Source organism: Copadichromis virginalis, linkage group LG15 (assembly GCF_057382275.1).
Source record: "Copadichromis virginalis isolate Kocher_CV1m ecotype Utaka linkage group LG15, C_Virginalis_male_GT1.1, whole genome shotgun sequence".
NCBI classification, from domain to species: Eukaryota; Metazoa; Chordata; class Actinopteri; order Cichliformes; family Cichlidae; genus Copadichromis; species Copadichromis virginalis.
The window spans coordinates 29,806,691-29,832,726 of record NC_140632.1 but is presented as its reverse complement, the minus strand read 5'-3'; the positions used below and the strand labels follow the sequence as shown (position 1 = coordinate 29,832,726).

The 26,036-nt window shown below is 40.0% G+C and overlaps 1 protein-coding gene across 2 annotated transcripts in view; it reads left to right on the top strand.

Annotated features, from left to right (window-relative positions):
- Nucleotides 1–26,036, top strand: part of enah (ENAH actin regulator) — a 145,243-nt gene that overhangs the window by 23,647 nt on the left and 95,560 nt on the right. Inside the window, exon 1 of one of the 2 annotated variants that reach the window (XM_085432859.1) lies at nt 22,430–22,799. The exons of the other annotated variant lie outside the window; for it this stretch is intronic. Within the exon in view, the coding sequence (XP_085288985.1) occupies nt 22,786–22,799 (14 nt within the window). The 5' untranslated portion in view covers nt 22,430–22,785. Of the gene's footprint in view, nt 1–22,429; nt 22,800–26,036 lie in introns of those variants that run through there. 2 annotated transcript variants of the gene reach the window in all.

The window sequence follows — 26,036 nt, the reverse complement described above, 5'->3', positions numbered from 1 at the left end:
GGGTTGTTGTTTTTTATTTTTTTTATTATTATTATTTTATTTCATTTATCCTTCCTAGCTGTTAAGGCACTGCTATGCTGGCTAACATTTAGAGTTGGCATTCTTGGTATTACCCAGTATGTCATTAGGTTCTGTATTTTTATAAAAATTGAAGTAATTAGTGCAACAATTGTCTTTCTGTGTTATGTTTGCCCCCTTAAATAGATGAGAAAAATACCAAAACAGCTGGAACTGCACAGAATCCTAGTTCCATGTATTGTTTTCCTCTTGTCTGTGATGACATTAACAGATAAATTGTTGCTAAGCTGCTGGTTAATAATGCTTTTTAAAACATCTCAAATGTTTACTTTTATTACTGGATTTTATACCCAAGGAACCAAATGACCTTAATTAGATGAATGCCGTGGAATTTATTTTTTTTCAGCTTGTTTGCTGGGTCATGCCTGTGCAGATCACATTTCCATTGCTGCTGTATTATCAGTGTAAGTACTATATCCACACATGTAACCTCAGGCAGCAGATGTCACTGGTAGTAAAAACTGGAAGAGGCTTATGTGGCAGCCTGTAATGCCCCAGCCGTTCTAATGCCCAATACCCTACCCTGCCAGCCATCATGTGGGCGTGTGTGTTTCTGACTCTGTGTGTATTAGGTGTGGAGGCTGGTTGCTGACCCAGTCCAGGCTAGATGCTCTTCCTCTCACACTCACTGTGGGCCCTTTCTGTGTGTGAAAGTCTGCCAACTGTTAAAACATGTTTCCTTTGTGTGTGGACAACAGCACATGCAAAAAGCTGAAGCACTCGGAGACATCGGGGGAGCCTGTATGGTGGGATGCTGTGGGTGAAGAAAGCTGAGCGTCTTGATAGAAATGTGTGTGAGATGAGTAAAAACAGGTGGCTGCTCTGTTTGTCCATCTGCACCCTCTTCCATAGCAGCTGTCTGTCCTTTCCCCTCACCCACTCTGTGTGCATGTGATTTCTACTAGGGTCAGGGGTCACAAACTACAGTGTACAATTCAGCCAGTCTACACTAGTAACACTAATAAATATACTTTATCTTTGTTTGCGAGGCTGCTGGTATGAAGTGATGTGGTTTTGTGTTTTAATGTATATGTGGGCATTTTGAAATTGAGAACATATTTCATGTGCTATGTGGGATTGTAAGGTTTTCATCTTGGTATGTTAGTCAGTTGAAATGAAAAGTTCTAGAGAAATGCTAGAGTCTGAAGATGATCTTCTGTGTGACGTTAGACAGGGTAACGGAGCTCAGAGTCCAAAAGATGTGGGGAACAAGTCCTGGAAGGAATTGGGTCCGGCAGAAGTGTGATTTCACATAAACACAAAGCACAGTCAAATGGGTTAAAGATTATGTTGAACCCCCGTTAATACGATTGTCCAAATCTGGGGGCCTTCTTCAAATTTAAAGTGAGTGTCAGCCAGACGAAAACTAACCTCTTCAACATACGAACATGCGGTCACCTCACATAGCCAAACCCTAAACAAGGGATGGTGATTTCCAGGCTCTAAGAAGTCTTTTAGCCACAATCATGCCAAACTTTAAGGCTTTCTGAAGATGATGTCGAAGTGCCAGTGAGGTTACGGAGCAGCCTATGACTGCAAGTATACTATGTGGCTTTAATTTTAAGTCATAAATCTGGTTAGATAGATATAGATTGTTAGGGAAAATATTCTAAAACACTTCTTCAGTAAAGACTCAGAAGAGAAACACACAGAGTTCTTGCTAGCAAGGGCAGCTCCCTACTGAGAGACTCGCACTAAGAAACTGCCCCGGTCTTTATTTATACTTCTGTGTGTGTGTGTGTGTGTGTGTGTGTGTGTGTGTGTGTCCTGCTGATCAAAGGGTCATAAAACATGAAAGCACAAAAGGTACATCCTTGGTCATAAAGAGGGTAGTCTCCCCCACCCTAGATGGCACGGTGAGGAAGTCCAGCAGTTAAAGCACTTAGACTAAAACAGACATAGCTACGTTAAAACAATAAAACAAGGTACGACCTCTCCCATGCTCCCAGGATGTGGGGGTGAACCAAGCCTGCTAAAAATCACACATCCTGTCACTACCAAATAACTACAAACAGCATCCTACCATAAGCAAACTTATATCACTAAAAGATTATACTGACTACTAAATACAATTTTCCATTGACATAGATCGCTTGCTCTCTTGCTTCCCAGAAACTCCTGAGTGTTGGGCATGATCAAAAAAGGTGACCAAGGGTTCTTTCCACCTCTTTGCATTTATCACACAATGAGGAAATGGATGGAAAAATACTGGCTCCATTTCAGAGAAATGCAAACGATGAAGGACTTTGAACTGGCATTAACAGAGCACTCTTTAATCTTCTTCAACACATAGGCCCATAAATCATCTGATATATCTACTTGTATGTCAGGTTAATGGAGATGCACTACTTCAAAAACAAGCTGATTGACGTAAACCTTTTCACTGGGTAAACTGTTGTTGTTCAGTGTAGGGATAGTTGAGTGTTTGGGTCAGGACACAAGGACAACAAATATGCTGTCCTTGTGTCCTGACAAGAATAATTTAATCATTTCTTGTTAAATCAATTAAAATACTTTGGGAATACTACCAATGAGTGCTCGTCTAATCTCAGATATAATGATTAAATGTGACTTTATGTATGTAAACAGCAACATAGGAGATTGTCTATGATTTATTACAATTAATTTTTGTATTATGAGAAACGGGTTTTTATGTAATTGCCAGTTTGACCCATCTGTGACCGTGGCAGACTTTAGTAGCAGGTTTTAGAAGCAGTGTTGGTACTAAATTCTTGACGATCTCCTTTTGCAGTAATAAAGAAATGACAGAAGTAAGATAACTTGACCTTTATTGGATGAAATGGATGTATACAAAGTGTAATTCAACTTGCAGTTGAGAAGGTGATAGATCACATCCCATGTTATTGGAATACTCAAAATTCATTAATCACAATACTGTTGTATTCTGAGTGATGTGCTCTAATAACATTGTATTGTGTATTCCCACCTAACATTTCTGAAAGTGTGTTTCAGAGAAATTAAACTGAAAAATTTAACATAGAATGTAAAATGAAGTTTCTTGTAAACTGTAGAATATCAATGAAGGGTTTAGTTTAGAAATAATCTTTTTAATTTTAATGTCATCTCACTAATGCAGTTATTTTCAAGAGTAAAACGGTATTTATTGTTTAAAAACCATATTTACTCTTTAAATAAATCTGTTTACATGTTTGTGAATGTCCTTAAACTTCCACAAAGTCAGTCTGATAATCTGTGTGTGCATATGAGAGAGAGAGAGCGAGGGAGAGAGAGAGGGGGAGACCTAAAGCAGTGTCTGTCCTTCATCCTACACTGTGTGAGCCAAGTCTGCTCTTATCAGCTCAAGATAAAGAGACGCTTCATTCTGACCGCTCATCTTAGCCAGCCTCTATTCTCTTTTCTCCTTCTGTCTTTTCCCTTTGGAAGCATGCTTTCCCTCCTTAACCTCTAGATTTTTATTTTTTTTTTATCATTTCATTTCATCTTCTTTCTGTTTGTTTTTGTTCAAATGTGAAAGACTTCTCAGAAACTCAGTTTTTTGGGTGTACAAATTCACACATTCTATGTTTCTGGTGTTACAGGGCCACAGAGTGATGCAAAGCTTCCATCTAGCTTTCTGGTTGATGCTCTTTGTGGTTTAAGTATGCTACGTCTGCTTTTTACATAATGAAAATCATCGTTATCAGAGTTCTTAAATCTGATAAATGTTTTTCTTTCCTACTGTTATTTCTTTCTCATTGTAACTGTTGGGGTGCATGTTACAGAGTGGAATGTGTGTGGGGGTTTTTTGGGCTACAATTTTACAGAGATCCCTTAAAGTGTCATGGCCCAGCCTTCTTGTAATATGGCAGTTAGACGTGGTATTTACTTCCACAGCTGTCTTTATGAGCATTTAAGTCCACCTTTTGTAAAAGTTATAACTTGTTAGCTAGGTGGAATTGTTATCATGCTTCTTGAAAACCCTGTTTTTAGGGTTACGCCTTGCTTTTAGGATTAGGTTTGTTTGGCCTTGATGCTTGTTGGTGGTTTATGGGAACTCGATGCCTGTCTACCTTCAGCGTTTTGTTTGTGTTTTTGGTTTTGCACTTCATCCACTCTGAGTGAACTCCCTGCACATTTCTGGCCCACTTGAAAAACAAACTCAGCCAATCATTTGACCGAGTTTGGGTGAGTGAAAGCTTCTCTCCGTTTGATCTGTGTATTTATGCCCCTGCACGCACTGAACTAACACAGCAACTTTTAACCAAAATCTGAGAACTACGTGGTACCAGGGTCCCCTGCAATCCAGCCACCAAGTTTGAAGTGAATCAGATGAATGGTGAAGAACAGACAGTGACGTACATCCAGGGTTTTCAGATCTTTGACAAATAAACAGTTTCCAGCATGTAAAACGCATCAGTTGTTCTGTCTCTCACTTTTTTCCCTCTCTCATTCTTATTTTCCTCTTCGTTTCTGTTGTTCCTCTACCACGTCTTCTTGCTCTTGATCACTTTTCTCAGTTTTCTCTTCATTTCTCACGCCCACACTAACAGATGGGTTGCAGCCATTGTTTCACACGGCAAACATGGCCAATTTTTCAGGGTTTTGACAGCAGTTACAGTGCGCTCAAATCTGTGAATATAGCTGAAAGAAGTTTGCAACTTCCTCGGCCTGGTGTTGGGAGTTATCACAGTGCAGTTCCAACAAACATACAGTCTGCATTGGAGAATTAGGCCTCTCTGGCATTGAGTGAAATCACTGCAGAGTAAAGAGCACACACTCGGAGAAAGACGCTTAGCAGCGCTATCTGAATATTAACACGGTTGTCTCACTGTCTTGTCTTTGCATACATTTTGAAAATGATAAACCCAACTGTACAGTTTTCACTGTTCGCGTAGAGAAAGCGGCGAGTCTGGGTCCAGTAGAATCAGTGTGCTGAATAACTGTGGAGGGGAGGACTGACTATAACAAGTGTAGTCACAGACCTGTGTCATATGCTGGTTTTAAAATAAGGAGTTCACAGGAGGCTGCGATTGGGACTTCCATAAATATTTTCACTAACTCAGAAAATGCAGAGCAAAGGGAAAGTCAGGTGAGAGGAGGGGAGCTGGCAGCTTCATAAGAGCTTGTTTCTTTTGCTGACGTATTGGCGGCGCTCCTGTTGTCTTTGTCAAATTCCTTGCTGAGAGTAAAAATCTCCTGTGCAAACAGCCAGTGGTATGCTCAAAGGCACTCTTATCTGCTTTTTGCAAAGAATTCCAAGCATAAGCTGTGAAGTTTGAATATTAATCACGTTAATGAAGCACCATAACACCGTGCGATGTACAGATCGAGCCTTTTACTCGGGGCAAGGGTTTGTGCAAAAAATAGTGTCTGCTGCCGCTGTAATATGTAATGGTGCACGGTAGAGATTACCAATTTGTTTTCACTGTTTGCCGTTACCTAACGCAGAGGATTCGGCCTATAAAAGGGCTTTTATTTCGTCCACCAAGTACTTATGTAACCTTCTATTCACTCTAATCCCATCCTGTAAAAAAGCAAACAAAAAAACAGTTTCTATAAGTTTCTCTCAGCATTCATTCAACATGAGAAGGTGGCATTCTGTAAAAAGTGATGTTTAAACTAAATGATTTAATATATTGACTTTCTTTTCCATCTTGCACTGATGTTACCACAGGCCGAGACTTGGCCATCATGTCTTCCTTTGTACAGCCACACACACACTGAAAAATACTATACCTTTACTTCACTCTGTTTGTGGGGATCTGGTTTTCAGTTTTGGGTCAGCTTGTTGTTTGTAACTTCACCTGGGGAATACTCTGTGTAGGGGTGAATTTGGCCAATGGTAGAGATTTTGACTCTACCGCAATAGCACATGTGGATGGTGTCATCTGCGCCTGCTTTGGTCAAAAGCATTGCAGTGGCTGCAAGCAATATAATCTGGAAATTGTGCCGGGCGACAGTAATAGCGAAGAGACGAAGCACGTTTTAGAAGCCAAAAACGGCACTTCCTCCACTTGTGTACCGTTGATTCATTGTTGAATTCTCTTGCAGCTGCTCTTTTCGCATGACTTACCTCGTATCGTGGATGGATTATCTCAGTTGTTCTCCTGACTGAAGTTTAGTCCGTTTACAGCATCCTGCCATGCGGTTGCATTTGATCCTAACCATTGGGAACCCTCACGTTAACTTTTATCGAGTGGGGAAAAAAGTTAGCATTCATCCTCCAGCATCACTGTTTATGTTATGCTAACATAGCTGTGTTGCTAGCGATCACGTAGCACATCATTATATACCAGCTAGTCCAACTTCAGTAACCCTAAAAAAGTCGGTGCTGTTTAGTTTTCTGTCTTCATTTATGTTGGAAGTGATAGCAGAGCTGTACTTTTTAATTTTTTCAGAAATCTCTCGGTCAGAACGTGGTATATCATATTTAGGTGGAAACTAGCGAGCTAACTTCCTGCTAACTCAATTAAATTGACTAAATTCTGTTTTCATGCATGCCTGGATGTTAAACTTAATTGTTACACCTGGTAAAGCAGCAATGCTGATCATTTTATTAAAGATGAAAGAATTTGGACAGCTTTTAACTCTCAGTGATCCTGCAGTGTTCCTTTGACTTTGGGGCCCGAAGCGGACTGAGTTTTGGACCTAGATTACTCCACGAGGCTCCTGACTACGGCAGCCGTAATGCTCCGACAATCCATCAAGCGGTGCAGCTTCGTAGCATTTTTTTGACAGGTTTTTGAGTGCTGTGTACCATATAAAATTGGTTAGAGGTCAGTAAACACAACCAGAATTCATACATAAGGTGCACTGGATTATAAGGCGCACTGTCGTTTTTCTTTTTTTTTTTTCTTTTTTGGAGAAATGGATGGATGGGCAGTGCTCTCTCAGAGCACAACCGTGCATTGTGTGAAGTCATAGCACAAGACTGAAAAATGTGTATGGTGATTGTTTGAGTCTGTGATTACTACCAAAGCCCCAAGTGGCACTTGGAGCAGCACTGAAAGCTTGTGGTCCAGTTGATTAGGATTCTTATGGTGGTCTGCATCTGAGACTTCTGCCAAAATAAGGTACTGAGGTTTCCTTCATTTTCTTTCACAGCAAGTCCTTACTGACTGTTCTGTTATTTATTACTGCTTCCTTCAATAAGGATTATGTGACAGTGAGTCATGAGATTTGCCCAAGTGTTTGTTTGTTTGTTTTTTTTTTGGTTTTTTTTTGGTGTGTAATCTGTAGCTAGGTGCTATATCACGTTGCACTTAGTCACCATTGTGCTTTTGCATCATGGGATTCACTGGCTCGCTAAAGGGTAGCAGAGGGAAATATCATGTGTGTCTCATGAATCTTTAGATGAGCTGCTTAAGGCTTCATGAAGGAACATGGAAGTTGGTTTTTTTTCTTATTTTTCCTTCAATTTAAACAATTATTTCTATAGAATTATGGCTATTTCCCTGAGGGCTTTTCACAGCAGCCAAGCACCTTAATAAAACCAAGAACACATCGACCCCCTGTTAAAAGTGCACAATCTAATTCTTTTGAACTGTTGCATTAATTAATAATTGCTGTTGCTGGAGTTTTTAAAGTTGCAAAGTGAGGATGAAATTAAAGCCAACTCTAATAAAAGGACAAACACAATAATTAATGGAAGCCTGCATTGCAGTTTTAAACACTGCTAGCAGCTAAAAGCATTAATGTGTAAGTGGTGACACAGCTTCTCTTCCTCTCTGCAGGATGGATTCCTCTTTGCCTCTCCACCATCATTCAGCTGATTAAAAACCTCTCTGCTTTCCATATCAGTCTCTCCATCTTTGTCCCTATATTTCAGCACAAGTCTGGATCCAAAGTTCTGGACTCTGATCAGCATTGGTTCTTTCATAACATATAGTTGGTGACCTGTGAAGGCCCTGATTGGGATGGATCTTTATGCAGTCCTTTTAACATCAGTAGAGCTTTAACAGTTCTGCTTTGTCTTGTAATCCCCAGGAAATTGTAAGTAATGATGTGATTGGTACCCATCTTTGTGGATCTTCAGAAGGAATGGGGAAATTCAGCCAATGAGGATACTTTGGAGATGTACTAAGAATCATGGTAGAATGCGAAGTAGTTGGACAGTTAAAAAAAAAAAAAAAAAGAAGTTAATGTCAATAACTCTCTTTCTTCAGCAAAATTCTTTGTATATTAATACATTATGACTACTTTTTTGTGTTCTTCAGGGCATCAAATAACCTAAAGAACCCACAACAACGCAAGCATGAATAAGATGGGGTTTCCCACAGATTCTGTTTATTGTGGAGACTGAAGTCACTGTAGGCTTGGCTTGTTGGCACATGAACCAGTTTTTGCTGCAAGTTCTGGCTAAAGTAGCCCGCCAGTTCAGAAGGACCGCAGCCACCAGCTGCAGTTAGAAATGGTGGACTTTGAGTATATTTGAGTACACTGGGTACAAGATCCTTGAGAAGCAGCTGAATGATATAAAGAATCGCCACAACAACAACGTGACGGAGCCAGACGCTAGTGAAAGAACTCGACAGAAGGATGATGTGCAGTAACTGAACTTTCAAAGTAAGAGCATGAAATGAAAAGATTAAAGTTGGTGTGAGGGTGAGGAGGGGAGGGGGGGGGGGGGAAACTAAAGAGAAACAGTCGACCACTTTGCTCCAAACGACTATATCGGTAACTGTGAGGTGAAATTTAGCAGAGACATCAGCAATAGATTGTATATGTAAAAACATACATGGCCTCTGAGAATACACCTACTGCTTTGTGACATGAAGGCTTGAGGTTGTTACATTCATCCTCCATTGATGTAATGTTTTCAAGAAGTGGATCTGACCCAGAAGCTGTGACAAAGCATGGCCTATAGCATACCATGCTTTGTCTGTTGTACTATAAGTGAAACTGTAATTAACTAAATGAGCACCGTGCTGTATTAAACAAGACGTGAAACTTGCAGTAGAGTTTGTTGACATTGAGCTTATAAACCAAGATTGGTTTGGCTATTTTTCTCCTCCATTTTCATACTGCTGGACTCCAACCTCTGCCACCAGCAGACTAGCCCATTGTTGACCATTAGAAAGAATACAGGTTTGAAGAAAATGTGGCTTTTTTTTCCCTTTTATGTTCAGTTTTAGTGCTCACAACATTTTGTTGTTAGAATCTGACCACCGAGTTGCTGCAAACCCATCAAAGATGTCTCCACTTCCATGTTTAGGAGCTTACAATTGTATGTTTAGAATTTCTGTTTCTCATTATGTCTGCAGATGCCATCTGCCTGTCACGGGCTTGTAATGGCAGCAGGCTGCGTAACAAAACACAGACTGCACGCACACTGGCACAGCAAGGAAACGCTCCATGAAAGTCCTAAATACACCAGTAGGGCTCACAAACAGACTCCTGTGCAAGTGGAATTCCACAGGCTCGGCACAAACTGGAGGCTGAGTTTGAACAAAAACTTTTTCTCTGCTTTTTAACTGGCGAAGAAGAAAGCTTTGAATACTGGACACTTATTTAGGTAAAGGATGCTTGAGGTGAGATTTCAAAGAGTGTGTGTGTATGTGGGTGCATCCCTGCAGTATATCCCCCTCCTTCAGTGAAGCCGAAACTCAGGCTGTGGTGTATCTATTTTTTGAGCAATGTGACATAAGTGTCTGTTCTTACTGTGTGGTGTTGAATTTGCTCTGAGAGGATAAAGAGGTCATTCCTGAATGCAAATAAGATAAAGACAGAATTCTTCTGTGCAGCCTGTCATATGCATACTGCCCTCAGCTGATGAATTCAGCACCCCTGAGCCACGGGGTGGCTGAGGTAAAACAGGTTGACTACCGGAAGGTTGCTGGTTTGAATCCCTGCCTGCTCCAGTCTGCATGCTGACATTGTGTTAACATTTTTCCTTTTCTCGGCTCTTGTGAAATGGGAGAGTTCATGCTGTGGATTACTTCAAGTAGAAAATGACAAAGGCTCATTTTATCTTGAAGTTTATTTGTGAGTACAGCCTGAGATGACTTTGTTTCAGACTCTAATGAGCATGACTGAGAAGAGGAAGATGGTGTGTGTAATATGCAAATAATGTTTTTTATTTTATTTTTTAGAAGCACTAATGCAGTTCGATTAGTAAAACTGCTTAATGTCATCAGCACAACAAGATTTAAGCATGCAATTAGTTTACCTTTTACTGTAGGTGCAAAATTCACTCCCTCCAACTATTTTCTTGTTCTCCACCAGCTCCTGAGGGAGAGATCTCGCTCTGTAGCTGCTAAGAGCTTCACTCTGTTCGGCAGCCTGCTTCCTAACTATGCTGGGTTGGCAGAATCCAGTGGTCTGTTTAAAATGTCTTACTGAAACAGTTTGCTGCGAATCGGGGGCGAAAGAGTTGAAACCCGCACAAAGAGCTGAAAGAGGCTAAAATGCACATTTTGCATTCACTTTTTTTTTTGATTCACTGTTAAATACACAAATCGAAACAGCTTAAAATTGATATTAGGAATGGATTTGGTAATTTTTCTTTTCCTTTTTTTTTTTAAGTCTTAAACTTTACTGCCTAAAACCTTGGTGAGCAAAACATTAACTTACTGACTGTATATTAATGCAATTACAACATTACCACTTTTCCTCTGGTTAAAATCTGTAGCTTGATGGTTGTGAGTGAACAAAGCACACATGCTCAAAAAAGTGGTAAAGGATGATCATAGAAGGCTGAGGAAACGAAGGCAGGCTTTCTGCACATTTCTTACTCCTTGCCAGACTAACGCAGCCTTTTCCTTTGTCTCTACACCAGTTCTATCATTGAGTGTTGTTGTGTCAACAGCTGAGGACCCGTTGGGTCAGACTCGGGTTTCTGCAGCTCTGTCTGCAAGGATCCGCTTTGGGTCATAAAGTTTGTGCCAAACCCTCCAAGTAATATGATTTAGCATTTCTTTCATGTTTAGCTTCCAGATGGAATTGGAGTCCTTTCACATCATGGAAAAATTAATTATTGCCCCTGTTGTGGAGAGGAAATGTTTGTCTCTTACCATTAGTCTTTTACCCACTCTGTGTTCTTTTGTGTCCACATGTAACCACACTTACAGTTTGATAGATGGGACTCATGGTGCTTACAGTAGCAACAGAGTGTTGCTACCAAACACAGCAAACATTTGCTGCTTTGCCAAGTCAGCAGTGTGATGCTGTGATGATCAAGATTTTTGCTTTTTCATGTACACACTCACCCACATGCATGCTTACAGTTTGGTTGTCAGTGTGCTCACACCTTATTATTCTGAATTGGGTGTAATAACTTGTGTGTGTGTGTGTGTGTGTTGTACTTCATAGTAGTTGTAACAATTATATCTATACCAAAAGTTAAAGGGTGACAAATGTTTAACAACCAGATTTTTTTTTATTTATTTATTTATTTATTTTTTTAAACTAGCCTGATCAATCGGCGTTAACAAAGTTTAATAATGCTGTTGCTTTCTTATTGCTTTTAAAAGCCTTAGTTTCAGGCTAACCCAGCTAAACTGAACAGTAGTTTAGCTTCTTTAGTTCTTGAGTATTCCACAAATTTCAACACAGTGTCCAGTCGCTCATAGCAAGTTTTACCCTTATTTGAAATGTGTTGATGCATGCTTAATCATCCAGATAATGAAATCACAAAATTCCTAGCGTTACATCCAGATGAAGGAAATCAACTTTTTTGGACTTATTCGAAAGGGTGACTGCAAAATTTGTCTGTGATTGTTAGCTACCTCAGTTTGTGAAAGCACAAACACTGAGCAAAGCCAAAACACAAGTAGCATTGATTTGAAAAAATGTCGCAATGTCTAGGCAGTTAGTCCTAGCCTTTCTGCGTTTACAATGTATCCATCTGCTACTAGCTGAAACTTTTGGGGGCCACGATATACTCACAAAACAGTTCATGTAGTTGTATTTAATGATGTGAAGGCACTTGTGCACAAAAAGTGTGGAAATATGCAATTTTGAGATGTATCATTACTCTTCAGTTTGGATGACTGAACATCTTATCCTCATCCTGTCTGTAAGGCTGAACCCAGGCATGCTCATTTCCACTAATTGTAGCTGTATCCTTATTCTCTGATCACTACCCAAGCTTAGCTTTCTGTTCAGCACAACACACTGCAATATTATTCACAGCAGATGCTGCACCCGATCCATATGCCAATCTCTTGCTCTACTCTCCCCTCTTTGTTGATCGAGACCCCGAGATACTTACTACCTTAAGTAGAGGAGTTTAACTCCTCCTTAACCTGGAACTATGTTCTTAAAAGCTAAAAACAAAATGACTTGCAAAGGGCAGCCACTGTAATCAATGATCTTGTGGCTGGGGGACAGTAAAAATTAATTAGCCAGCTGCTGATGGTTTGGACTGGTGATGATGGTACTATCAAACGCAGTTGGTGTCTATTTTCAACAAAAGCGATAAAGATGCTGTTGTAGTTAAAATGTAGCCACAGCACAGAGGGGTCCCATTACAGAGTTGTAGAGCTCAGATGAAAGAAACATTTTCTTTAGCATTCACAACAACAGTTTACATTATTGTAACCATGATTAAAACCTTTACTAGTAAAAATCCTGGTCTTTGTCTTCTCACATCCACCACCAAGGGCTAGTAAAACTGATTCACTGCCATAAGTGGGCAGTGAGAGAAATGTGTTGGACACTTGATTGCCCCATGCTATCCCTCTGGCTGTATAGGTACCAAATTGCCCTAGCAACAGGCCTGATACCCAATACTAAAGCACCCCCCACCACCTAACCCCAGGAGGATGCGGTCAAATGATCTGTCAATGTCCACAAACATGTAAACTAGTTGGGCAAACCCCATGCACCCTATAGTATTCATAGTGTGCCCCATACCCCTTCTTCTATTGGGATAGATGGTGATAGTATAATTATTTTTGTTGCGTCCCGAGTTAATAGAATTTTATTAAATTCATACCTAAAGAGGAAGCAGTTTGGGATTAGTTCCTGTTGTCAAGCCAGCAAGTCAAATAAATGCCCTGAAGTTTCAGCATAACGCTACCTCTGACCAATGTAACCATTTGAGCTATATTTATTGAGGTTTGCTTGTGTTTAAGATGATGACCAAAGCATTGCGTGCTATTGATTGTTAAAAATAGCCAGTATTTATAAAAAAATGAGTCAAAGGGATATAAGACTTCAATTATATACACTTGCATTTAGATAAACATAAGTGGAAATGAAAGGTGTCTCTTGTACACGCAGCTTTAAATGGAAACGGCTGTAATTTCTCCTACACGATCTTGAGCTCACACACTCAGACGCTGACCGGTTGCTTAGTTGGCTCTAATCCTCTAGTTCATCGGCTCTTTCCTCTCCAAGGGAATGAAAAGTACATCACCATAGAGACCACATCAATGGCCCATTAGCATGAGAGGTGAAGAGAGGAGAGACTGAATGGAGAGGGGAGCGAGAGAGTTTAGACTGGGAAAAGAGATACTGAACGAGAAATGGAGCAAAGGAATGAACAAAAGGAGAATGTGTTTAAAAGAGAGGATGGGAAAATGTGGCAGTGGGAAACTTTAAAATAAATGATACATTGGCTCTGTTCAGTCAAGGAGGTTTATTGCTATGGATAATTCTGCTTTCCTAACTATGTCTGCTCTGTCTTTGCTTTGTTTAACTATGTTTTTTTTTTTTTTTTTTTAATATTCAAAAGTTACTGGCAGTTTGGATCTCTACTCATAAAATGCACTTGTAAGTAAACTTCATTTGGAGTACCTTTGCATCTGATTGCCAAAACACTATTAAAGGTACCTGTTGTTGTTGTTGTTGTTGTTTTTTGACGTTTTGACTAGACATGAATTAGTCTTACAATATAGCTACATACATTTCATGTGTCACTACTCTAAAGTGATACTTTATCACAGCAGTTTATATTATAACTGCCTGGGAAATATTTTTCAAGGTTTTTACAATGAACAGCCCAGGTATTATATACAAACCTCAAAGTTTGTTTCGACTGAACATGTATGCGCTTTTTATGCACTTGAGACCCTTTTGTGTTGAGATGAGCGAGGCATCTTTACACACACATTGGTTTGGATCGAGATGCTGCTACTGACGCTGGAGCTGGTGAAACTGTGGCCGGTGAGTGTGCTTTTTATAAAACCTAGTATTAGAAAAAACACATTTATAGATACAAACTGAAAGTATTACACTTCTAACACACATTAGCTTACTATTTTTACATGTTAATTCATGTTAGATTGTAGGGCTGCAAACTGCTGCAGTTTTACAGTTGACTTTTTGGCAGATTTCATTTGACATATTGCTAATTAGTTTGAAGCCAAATCTCAGTAAAAGCAGTCACAGTTGAGACTGAGTCTGCAGGGTACAAAAGTGTAATGTTTTTACAGGTAGTCTGTACCTCCTGCTCCCAGAAATAACATTACAGATGACTTACAACATCATACGGACCAAACAATGGACCAGTGGATCCTGAGACTACTGCTCTAGAAAACAATAGGGAAAGCTGTTAACGACACTGATGATTAAGATTTAAACATTGGAATTCCATAAAATGACACTCTTTCTTTTGAAGGCCAAACTACTACATTTATTTTAGGATTTTGTGTATCAGTTGACAAAAGCAGCACTGGCAGTGATTAAGAAGGATTATTTCTTTTAAACTTTTGTTCAACTACATCACAATGAAAAGATATGCTATTTCTATTTGGGTTGTGTGAGCTCGACCCCCACCCACCCCTCCTCTCAGATGAGCATTCTGCAGACAGCTAAGCTATTTAACAGCTGTCTTAAAGTACTGTATCAGGGGGACGCAGCAGCAAATATAACTGACTTGCAAGAGCGTGGAAGAGACACTGGATTGAACTGATTTTTGAAGCGTGCGTGTTCTCTATAAGTTTTCTGACCTACATAGCCCCATTAGGATCATGGCCATCAGTCACTGATAGACTTATCTCACTCATCCTTGTGTTTGTCTTCCTAAGGTTAGTATATCCACTATACGTTGATGATAAACAGAATGTTACTGGAGACGAACACAAAGGCTCACAGCTCCTGCATGCTCCCTCTCCCTATTACATCCATGCTATGTACTTGTGATTCACTTAAATTTGCTCTGTGCTCTATATTAGATGCCATTTGCCAGAACAGATTGTAACAATTCAATACACTGTATTTTTCGGACCATAAGGCACACTTTCGATGAATGGGCCTGTTTTCATACATAAGGTGCACCGGATTATAAGGCGCATTAAGCAAAACAAAACGGGCAGATAAATGGTAAATGGTCTGTATTTATGTAAAGCGCTTTACTAGTCCCCGAGGACCCCAAAGCGCTTTACATATCCACTCATCCACCCATTCACACACTGGTGATGGCAAGCTACATTGTAGCCACAGCCACCCTGGGGCGCACTGACAGAGGCGAGGCTGCTGGACACTGGCGCCACCGGGCCCTCTGACCACCACCAGTAGGCAAAACGGGTGAAGTGTCTCGCCCAAGGACACAACGACCAAGACTGTCCAAGCCGGGGCTCGAACTGGCAACCTTCCGATTACAAGGCGAACTCCCAACTCTTGAGCCACGATTGCCCCAGATAAATCAAACTTTACTCAACTCATTCTTCTTGCTTCCTCCACTTCCGTACCATTGATTCATTAATGTTGAATTCTCTCGTAGCTACTCTATTCCCATGTTGTTGCAGTACAGTAATGACTAACTAGAGCTGTGATATGAACAAAAATCTCATATCCCGATATAAGACATTTATCGTCCCGACAACGATATCACAATAATTTTACATTTTCTGTGAATTCTGTGAATCTTGGGCAACTCAACTTGCGTAAAGTTTTCAGCTGGGCGTCGTGTACCAGTGTTTTGACCAATACGTGAAACTATACATAGTTAGACATAAGTTGTAACGACCGCCATTTTCTTTGAGTCTGAGGTGGGGACCGGTTTCCTGCATAATTTGCATAGTACAGTTTTCTGGTCTGTGTCAGACTTTTCATAATCACACCGTGTCCATGATACAGAGGCCCCTTGTTTTGAAATAAGGTGCTCGATTGCAGTGTGGGAAAAAAAATGCACAGAAATAAATTATTTTTCAAGAATAATTAAATAGATTCAACATCTTTCTTCAACAGTATTGCAGAATTCACAGATGGTACCTTCCCAAAGGAAAAAGTACTATTGCTTACTAGGGTATATTAGACTTAACAGTTACTATATACAGTAATGGACTTCTATATTTTACATCAGATTAAAACTTTGGGTGTAAGATTCAGATAATTATTTACTAAAAGCTTTTATTTATTAGACATTTTAAATGAGAATAAGAAAGAAAAGTATGTCTTTGTGCCCCCTTTTCCCTGTTAATGCCCTATCGGCCCCCCTGGCTAAACTTTGCTAGATCCGCCCCTGCACAGTTACCAGCCGTCAGCTGCGTAGAAAAGGATCCTGGTGTAGAAAGTAATAATAAATAAATTCTAACAACGGCTTATCAAGCTTAATAATGCTGCTGTTGTTCAGCCGCTGGTTTCCTCTTTCTGGTGCAAAGTGGGCCAAAAACAAAGAGAGACGGACTTGCGACAGAAAAGCCGATCAGCTGATCATTAAGCAGTTTCATGATTGAAGCAGGAGAGGGAGGGAGAGAGAGAGGGGCAGTCCCTCCATATATTGGTTGTTAAGCTTAACATGGGAATGCTTTACAAACATTCAGAGATGAACTTACACACTCGCTTTACTTCTCTCTGGGATAACTTCCTCGGAGATGAAATGCCGGATTGCTAGCAAGGCTACACACAGCCGCTCTATCACCTGATGCATACTGCTGCAACGTGCTACGGTTATGAGCCGAGTTATGCCGTGTAGCAAGTTTTGTGAGGTGCTTTTTTTGATATTTAATGGATCGGATTACATTTTTTATTCCTCGCCGATATCCGATCCAGTAATTTGGGTCAGTATCGGACCGATACGATACGTAATATCGGATTGGTCCATCTCTAGTTGCCACAACCATACATGCCAACCCTCCCGATTTTTCAGGGAGAATACCGAATTTCAGTGCCCCTCCCGAAAATCTCCCGGAGCCACCATTCTCCTGAATTTCTTCAGATTTTCCACCCAGATAACAAAATTGAAAAACTATATGCAGAATTCATAGCGCAACCCAGCCAATTCCAGTCTCCAACAACGGCGGCAGCTACTTAGTTTTAATATTACTCTTATTTCTCTTTCTGGGTCGCAAAAAAACTTTTAACATATTTTCAGGTAAGAATGTAGCTGTGTTCAAATATCTGAACCGACCAACACATCGGCTTCAAACCCCCGCGGTCTTTCGCTACTCGGGTTAAACATGATATATAAGTCACTTAGATAACTTAAAAATGTTATTGTTTGGCTTTTTCAGTGTTTTATTTGTTCGTGAATAAATCAGTTTGGCTGAGATTAAAGTTATTAGATTTGATTAAATTAAATTTAACTTTATTAATCCCTCAGGAGGGTTCCTCCGGGTTTTCACACAGCTGAATAAACGCCAAACAGAAAACTGAAAACAGAAGTGAGAGAGTCTAGAGTTTACGCCAGCGCCCGGTTATATTTTAGATAGCAAGGAGCAGACGGCAGAGTTTCACTCCACCGAGGGAGCTCGTGACGTACTACCCAGCTTTCTTTAGACCGCGAAGGCCGGGTCCTCAGGTGGAAGCAGCCTCTGAATTTGGACACGCCCACTGTTTCCAGACATTTAACGTAGTTTATTCGATAAATAAACACTGTAAATGTATTTATCCCCCCCCAACAGCTCTTTTGAATTATCTCCCTAGTGTGGCCACAACACCTCACGTTTTTGCCACATGTATCTTGAACTAGTGATGTGTCAGTCGCGAACGAAATGGCTCTTAGAGCCGGATCTTTGACGTGAACGACGTGAGCCGGCTCCTTATCGCGAGCCATGTTTTGTTTTTTGTATTTGTGTTGTTGTTTTTTTTTCCTTTCTCTCACCCTCTCTTGCACTTTTTTCCCGCTTCACTCCGCATGCGAGCCTTGTGCTTTGAGCTGGGAAGAGGGGGGAGGGGCGGTAGTTAAACTAGCAGTAGCACAGGAACAGAGCAGGATCATAAAGGATTCAGAAACCCATATGACAGAGAATATGCATGTTCTTTTTGTTTTCATATTTTCATTTATATTAATTATATTTTTTGTGTTGTGGTTTGCAGTGTTTTGTGTTGTTTCACTTTAAATTTGTTTAAAAGGGAAAAGCTGAAAATTTAAATAGTTAAAAGTTGAAATGTGAATAGTTGGTTTTTGTATTATATGATTTATTTATTACATTTTATGTGGAGTGAATAAATAAAAGTATATTTACGTTGGCCCCTAGAAACAAAATGTGTACAAACTCCAAAACGTGTACAAACTCCAAAACGCGTACAAAAGACAACCGAAGTGCTCCAGAATGCTAGGTGCAGTGTTGAGCTTTTGTTACCTAGTGGCTACACAAGCCAGGAAGTACCAACGACCGGATTTGGTGTGTGGTAGTAACAGGTAAATGAACTTTTTTTTTTTTTTTTTTTTTTTTTTTTTTAAATTATTTGAATATATATGAGTGCTTGTGTATAAATACACAAACAATACACATATGCTTTCAATTGTGTAATTTAAGTGATCTAGGTAGCTCTGTTTTGGAAGTTCAGTTAACTGTTTTGGAATTTGTACGTGCTTTTTGGAGTTTGTACGTGTTTTGTCTCTAGGGGCCACCGCATATATTTATATATAAACATATATAAATAAAACCTTTTTTTTTTTTTTTTTTTTAACATTAGTATTTCCTTTTGTGCATAATTTTATATTATTGCTAATAATAACTTCATTAAAGCAACAACACAACCTGAAGAGCGGCTCTTTTTAGTGAGCCGAGCCGAAAGAGCCGGTTCTCTGAAAGGAGCCATAAATCCCATCACTATTGCAAACCACGTTTCAGCTTTTGTGGAGGTAAAATACGTTCGCACATGACTCCAATTACGCTCAGCCATTGTTGTGAGTGCACACGCCAAGGGGCTGCGAGACAGACAGCCGTATTTCGCACATGACTATGAAAGGCGGAAGAGGAAGTAGTTCCTTTGAATGTAGACAATCCGAATGTTATGGTTTCTTTTCACTGTGTTCCTGTTAATGATAAACTACAAATTTAACCTAAATTACTAAAATATCGATATTTTAATGTGAGAATGTATTCTAGAACATAAATGATTGGTATGGGAGGAATCGATATTTCAGGATCGATCCGCACATCACTAACACATCCGCACATCGTTGTTGCTAACGACAATGCATAAAAAACAGTCGCTTGTCCATCCGTAGTGTGGTTATTTTAAATATAAGAGAAAGAGAGAACTTTAAGAAATTAATATAGCCACTACAGTGACCATCAAAACGATGAAAAACTATTGCCATAAAAAGTTTATTTTGCGACGCCACGAATCAAATGAGAGTGTAATATGAAACGATAGACATTTTCATATCGTCATCTGATAGATATGGTTATATTGAAAAGCCCTATGACTAACCTCGTATTGTGGATGGATTATTTCAGTTGTTCTCCTGACTGAAGTTTGGTCCATTTACAGCATCCTGCCATGCGATTGCATTTGTCAATAACCATCGGGAAACCTCCCGATAACTTTCATCCAGTGAAAAAAGTTAGCATTCATGCTCCATCTTCACTGTGTTTATGTTATGCTAACATAGCTGTGTCGCTAGCAATCACGCAGCACATCATTATATACCAGCTAGTCCAACTTCAATAACCCTAAAAAATTCAGAGCCGTTTAGTTTTCTGTCTTCATTTATGTTGGAAGTGATGGCAGAGCTGTAATTTCTTTCAGAGATCGCTCAGTCGGAACATGCTATATCATGTTTAGGTGGAAACTAGTGAGCTAACTTCCTAGATGAAACTGGATGTTAAACTTAATTTTTACACCTGGTAAAGCAGCAACGCTGATCATTTTATTAAATATGAAAGAATTTAGACTGTTTTTAACTCTCACTGATGACGCAGTGTTCGTTTGGCTTTGGGACTTGAAGTAGATGGAGTTTTGGACCCAGATTACTCCACGAGGCTCTTGACTGCGGTAGCCGTAATGCTCCGACAATCCATCAAGCGGTGCAACTTCGTAGCTCACCAAAGTCGTACTAAAACGTTTGACAGATTTTTGAGCGCCTATACCACATAAAATTAGTTCGAGGTCAGTAAGCACAACCAGAATTCATACATAAGGTGCACTCCCAACTTTTGTAAAAATTAAAGGATTTTAAGTGCACCTTATAGTGCGGAAAATACGGTATCATAAAAACATAATCTTTGTCAACTCTTACTTCAGCTCGTAGTGTCAACAATAATGAACGTTATCTGACAATAGCAGAATGGTAGGAGTTCACAAATGTCAGCAAATGACAAAAAGCGGGGTTTCAGATTGAATCCAAAACAGCCTAAGCTAATGATCTGTTGTTGTCTTAAACCAGTATAATGTGACATTATACACAGGTTAATATAATGGGTCATGTTAGCTTGAATTTGGGAAGCTAGATGACTAATTTCCACTCGTGTGTTCATGGTTGCTGTGTCACACCCAAGTCAAATTATATCGTCATTTTGATATTCCGATATACAACATGTAGCTGGTCTCTAAGTTGTTGCACAAAATAGATGCAATGTAGTACACAGTGCAGAATCCAGTTGTCGATGCTAGCTCCAAAATAGTACACTAATGATCTGCGTGCTAAAACTAGCAATTGAATGCCAACTGCAGCTCACTTGGTATCTGTGGGCGTCAATAATATCAATAGTTTTGCAAAACTCTTTGAAAAATGGGTTCAATATTGACCTGACGCACCTTTGAGAATTGTCCATAGAACCTTTCCTTTGAGGACTATAGAGTGAAACACTCCGACTGTATGCTTTGTCAGGCAGTGGGAGGTCAAACACAGGACTTCTATTCCTGCAGTTTCATTGATCTAGTAGCTTTCAGATCATTCCTGTACTTCAGTGCAATCAGGCCCCCTAAATAGCAGAGTACAGTAATTCAAGGCTGAGAATGTTCACATACTTTCATGCAAATGGCCTTTGAAGGCCTTTACTTTTTAATGTAGGCAACTCTGAGATTTTCGCATTGAGTTTCAAATGTGCATTGTTGAATCGATGAAAGGTTCCAATTCAATCCTTCAGACTTCCTTCAAACCATCTAGGTTATGTCAAATCCTATTGATCTGCCCCTCTGATCCCTGTACAAGAACTCTCTTTGTACATAGAAAAGTTTGAAATATGGGAAAAGTGAAACTCCTGTATACTTTCACATTTGTGCACTTGAAGCAAGTCACAGTCTTTAGTGGTCTGATTGTTAGAGGGGGCTTTAGATGCTCTAGAGATGATCTAAGATGTATGATCTAAGGCATTAAACCTACTGTGTGATGACTGCTGCAGTGTTTACCTGTGAGTTTACCTGGGGGAAAAGACAGTTGACTGTTTTTAATTTAGAAATGCTTTATGAGCGTATTTCCCCGAGTTCAGTATTTTGTCAGTGAAAAATGATTAGAGGGGGGAGGGGAGGGGAAAAAAAACCTTTAGTTTCAGCAACCTGAGTATGAACCTGAGCATGCTGGCTCTGTCATGGCTTAATGAAACGCAGGAAGGGGAGAAAACTACTATTAACAGTCGCAGCTGTGCTTTCCCTAATGTGCAATGTCAGTGTGCTGAATGGAGACATCCCTGCTGCATCGTTTCACTCTGAGGGGAAGGAAGAACTAGTTTTATGTCGTGTGTTTCTGTGATGCAGCAGAGGCAGAATGTCAGCAGCACCTCTGTAGACCTCAAGTGTGGTGTTTTTTTTGTTTTTGTTTTTGTTTTTTTGTTTGTTTGTTTTTCCTTCTTTTTTGTTGTGGTTTTGTGTAATTATAAAGCCGTTAAAACATAAGCTGCTCTGTGACTGGAATGGCCTTAGCAGATGGTCTAACTTGTTGAAGAGATGTAGAAGGGCACAAATGTCTCTGTTTTGTTTTCACTTTCCAATCAGACTGTTTAAACTGTAAGCAGAGTGGGAAAACTCCCAAAGACTCTCAGATATCGGCACATAATTGTGGATTGTGTCCTTCTGTTTGCAGAACGTCTACCTGACTGGATATCCTAAGAATATAAATAAAAAGTCTAATCCAATGGATTAATTTCATTTGACAAAAAACATTTTATTTTTTTTTGTCCGGGTTTTTAAAAACCTATATAAGGATTTTAACGCTCGTTTTCAGGTTCCTTCTTTGGTAATAGATGGTAAAACATGTCTTGGAGTTGAACCTTGAATTGGGAGACCATTGACAGTCCCCCACATGAGCTAAGCTGATGTGTGCAGGTCACAGTATCTATTTTTGGACTGTAGAAAAAGATTCTTTAACCCCTGACTCATTACACTCCCTACATGCCCCCACCTAGCTGCTCCACTTTTAGCCCAGGCTCCTGTGAGGTGAGTGAGTCCGGGTGGGTGTATGGGCTGAAATGGGGAGGGGGTTACTTCCAGCAGGCCTTGTGGTTGGGTGGATGCCTGTACACTCTCACTTTCTCCCTTGTGGAGTCAAGTCAGTCGTGGAGCCAGGCCAAAGCAGCTGCTCAGTCAGCTAGCCTGTGGAGAAAGTGGACACTAGACCAAACTTTCCCAGCGACCGATTTTCTTGTACAGTTGGTGGAAGTGCCAGATTGAGCGGTTACCAACGCCAGGATGACTCGTGATTCGTAAGTTTCAGCCGGCCATAGCAATGGAGCCGATGTAGGATTTCGGGGTTAACCATATTAACCATTTTCTATGTCTTTACCTACAGTATTATCATCTCCAAAGCAGAGTTGGCAAGTATTTGTAGTATAGGCTCAGGGAAGTGTGATTATTGTGGAGCTCAGTCTCTCTGCCCGTCTACCTGTCTGGCTGAACCATTGCCATTTACCATGGACACTCAAAGTTCAGCTGAAACGCTCACTGCAGCTGTTATCAGCATCCACAAATTCATTCATTATTCGGAGCCCCCCCATCTAAAAAAGCTGCTCTCACCAGTTGAGGAGCTTTCCTTTTTATAGAACTGCAGTAGCTGTTAAACTCAGAGTCCAATCAGAGGGAGTTTGGAGCTCGGTTACAGGATAGGATTCATCTCTTCGTGTGGTGACAGGGTACTTTTCTCCTTTGCTGCTTCTAGAGCTGCCGTTGTTTTTCCTAAAGGACTCTAAAAACCTCTTTGCAGGCTTGTCCTTCTTGGGTTGTTGTTAAAAATGTATGTGATGGTGACTCGGGGTATTTTATCTCTGTGGTGATAGTTCACCTCCTCTTGGCAAATATCTGCTGTCTCATTAGTGTGAGGACTGCTGATTTGTGCCCTGTGAATCTGCTCGCCACATCATTTTATACCCTTTGTTCCACTGAGCACGTCTCCCTTCATTTTCATTTGGATGCTTGGCAGCATCAAAGTGATTTCCAAAATGTGTTTCACTGTAATAAGTGGAGGTAATGTAGCTAAATGAGTGATTTTAAACTGGTATTTTGTTCAATGTCCCCACATTCACAACACTGCAAATTTGACTTGGCATCCATCTGCAGATCACCTGCTGCCCCATTTTTCTTTTTTTTCTTTTTTTTTCTTTCTAGAATGGTTCACCCAGCAACAATGACATCATTGTCCAGGCTGGACATCAGAAGCATTGCAGGTCAAATGACAGCAACACAGAGTTATGCTCCCACCCCACACAGCACCGTGCTGTTCTGTTATGTCTGTACTTCAAACCTCAGACCTAAATCACCACTGAAGGCAACAAAAGCAAACTGCTTTATCTTGGAATTTTCACAGACCAATAAACAGTTTTGCTGTTAAACTCCAGATATTCATGTTGAATATATTTGCTACTTGGTTATAGCCAAAAATCATAGTCATTATAATTTTGTTCAGTAGTGTAACCTTGATTATTCAGTAACTTCACAAATGGCATTTATTTATCATAAAAATGTCTTTTGATATTTACTTTTTCCTTTGATGTTGATACCTTTTAACTCTTATGCCTAAAATCTGACGTGTGTGCCTGGTGCATTCTTACTTATGTGTCTAAGTTTGCAGTGACTCTCTTTATCCTTTGCTATTGTTTTTGATTTATGTATGTTTTGTTTTGTTTTATTTTTGTTGCATATGTTGTTTGTTTAATTTAAGACAAAAAAAAAACAATTAAATGAATGAGAGGTAAAACTTGAGGGGGTAGGGACAAATAAGTAAATACTTCTGCCTACTCCTTTTCAAACAAATAATGGAATAATAGTTTGTAATGATTGTGAAGGCACATGTTTGAAATGTTTGAAATAAAAATGAACTGAACTGAACTATTGCTAAACAGCTTGTAATATGCTTGAATGTCATATAGCCATTAGCTGGAGAAGGCTTGGGTCCAATATGTCAGAGTGGATGACAGCAGAATTCAAACAGAGGACTTTTACATGGTACAAAACTGCTGAATGCTGAATCTCTTGAGTAAAACACTCAGTCGATTAGTGTTTTCTTTGTGAGGCACTTTGATCCTTTTTTTTTCTAAAACTGGGGTTTGTGCCACAGGTTGGTGCAGAAGGTCAAGGTGCAGATGAGAATACCAAAATAATGAAAAAAAGTCCCCACCCAGCATCCGCCTTCTGCTGAACACTGTCGGTTTCAGGTTTTTCTCCTCGGTCCACTCATGTAAAATGATCCATGTGCCTTTCAGTGTACCTGAAAACATCCTGGGAGAGGTATGCAAGGACAAAGGCTGGTTTTTCTTCAGCTGTATTCCACTCAGTTTTGCCGTCTGTGCAGTAATGCGAAGCTATCTGTGTACTGCGGCAGTGTTCTCACACCCTGTGTGCTGTGAGAACCGTGACTATACTCGTATATTGTCTGGGATTAAATGGACCACTGATATCACTAGTTTGTCTTGTGGACAGACCTCCTTAGCAGTCTTAGCGTACCTGCCTGCCACTTGATCTGTAGCTTATTAGCCATTCATATCCCTTGAGAGACATGCATGTCTGTGTTTCAGCAGCAGGGTGTGTGGGGCTTTTTTGTTTTTGTTTTTGTTTTGGGTCCTTTTCCCAAATTACACGAAACTGCTTGATTGGCTCAGCACAAGAGGTTTCCACCATGATCCAGCTTTCTTGTCTTTTCTCTTGCTATATTTCTGCCCCTCTAGTCTGTCACACTCCCTGATGTTCCTGGGAAACTGTTTGGTACCACATTAATTCATCTTCCTCTTTACTAATCACTAGTCTTTACAAAGCTGACTCAGTCACTCATGACAATATTGTTTGTAACTTTGTCTGTCATAATACAGAAACAAAGACTGTTGGCCAAGCAGAGACTAGCAGCCATGTAATTTTTAATTTTCTTTGACAGTGTGTACTCAGAGTTACCGTGACACTTTGATTGTCCCACACACCAAGTCAACTAAACTTAGTAGTTCATGTTAGAGATTTTCTTGGAAAAACAAAACCAACAGTAATAAAATATTTGATCAACTTCATGTAATCGTCAAGGTTTAAATTTTGTTGCTTTCAGCTAAAGTTCTTAACTTCAGTGATTTGTTTCCAAGCCGTACCAAATGCTCCTTTTATTTAAACTTTTTCATGAAGTATAACGGGGGTGTCTGTCCCTCAAGCCGTCCCTGCCTCTCTCACTTTGTTTCCAGAGCGTTCAGCCTTAGCTGTCACTATGATACACTCATTTCAAATCTATTTTCTAATTTTCCATCCTGCTCTCTCCTAAAGAAAATCTTCCACTCTGTCACCTTCAGCTTCTCTTGTCTTTTTGTTAGTGCCATCTTTTCCACATTATACAAGGTCTCACTACCATAAACTAACTCTACTTCTGTTTTGTCGCTGTTGCACCGGTCTCCCTCTCATTTACATATATGTATTCTGTCGTGCTTCCACTGACTTTCATTCCTCTTCTCTCCAGAGCATACCTCCACCTCTCC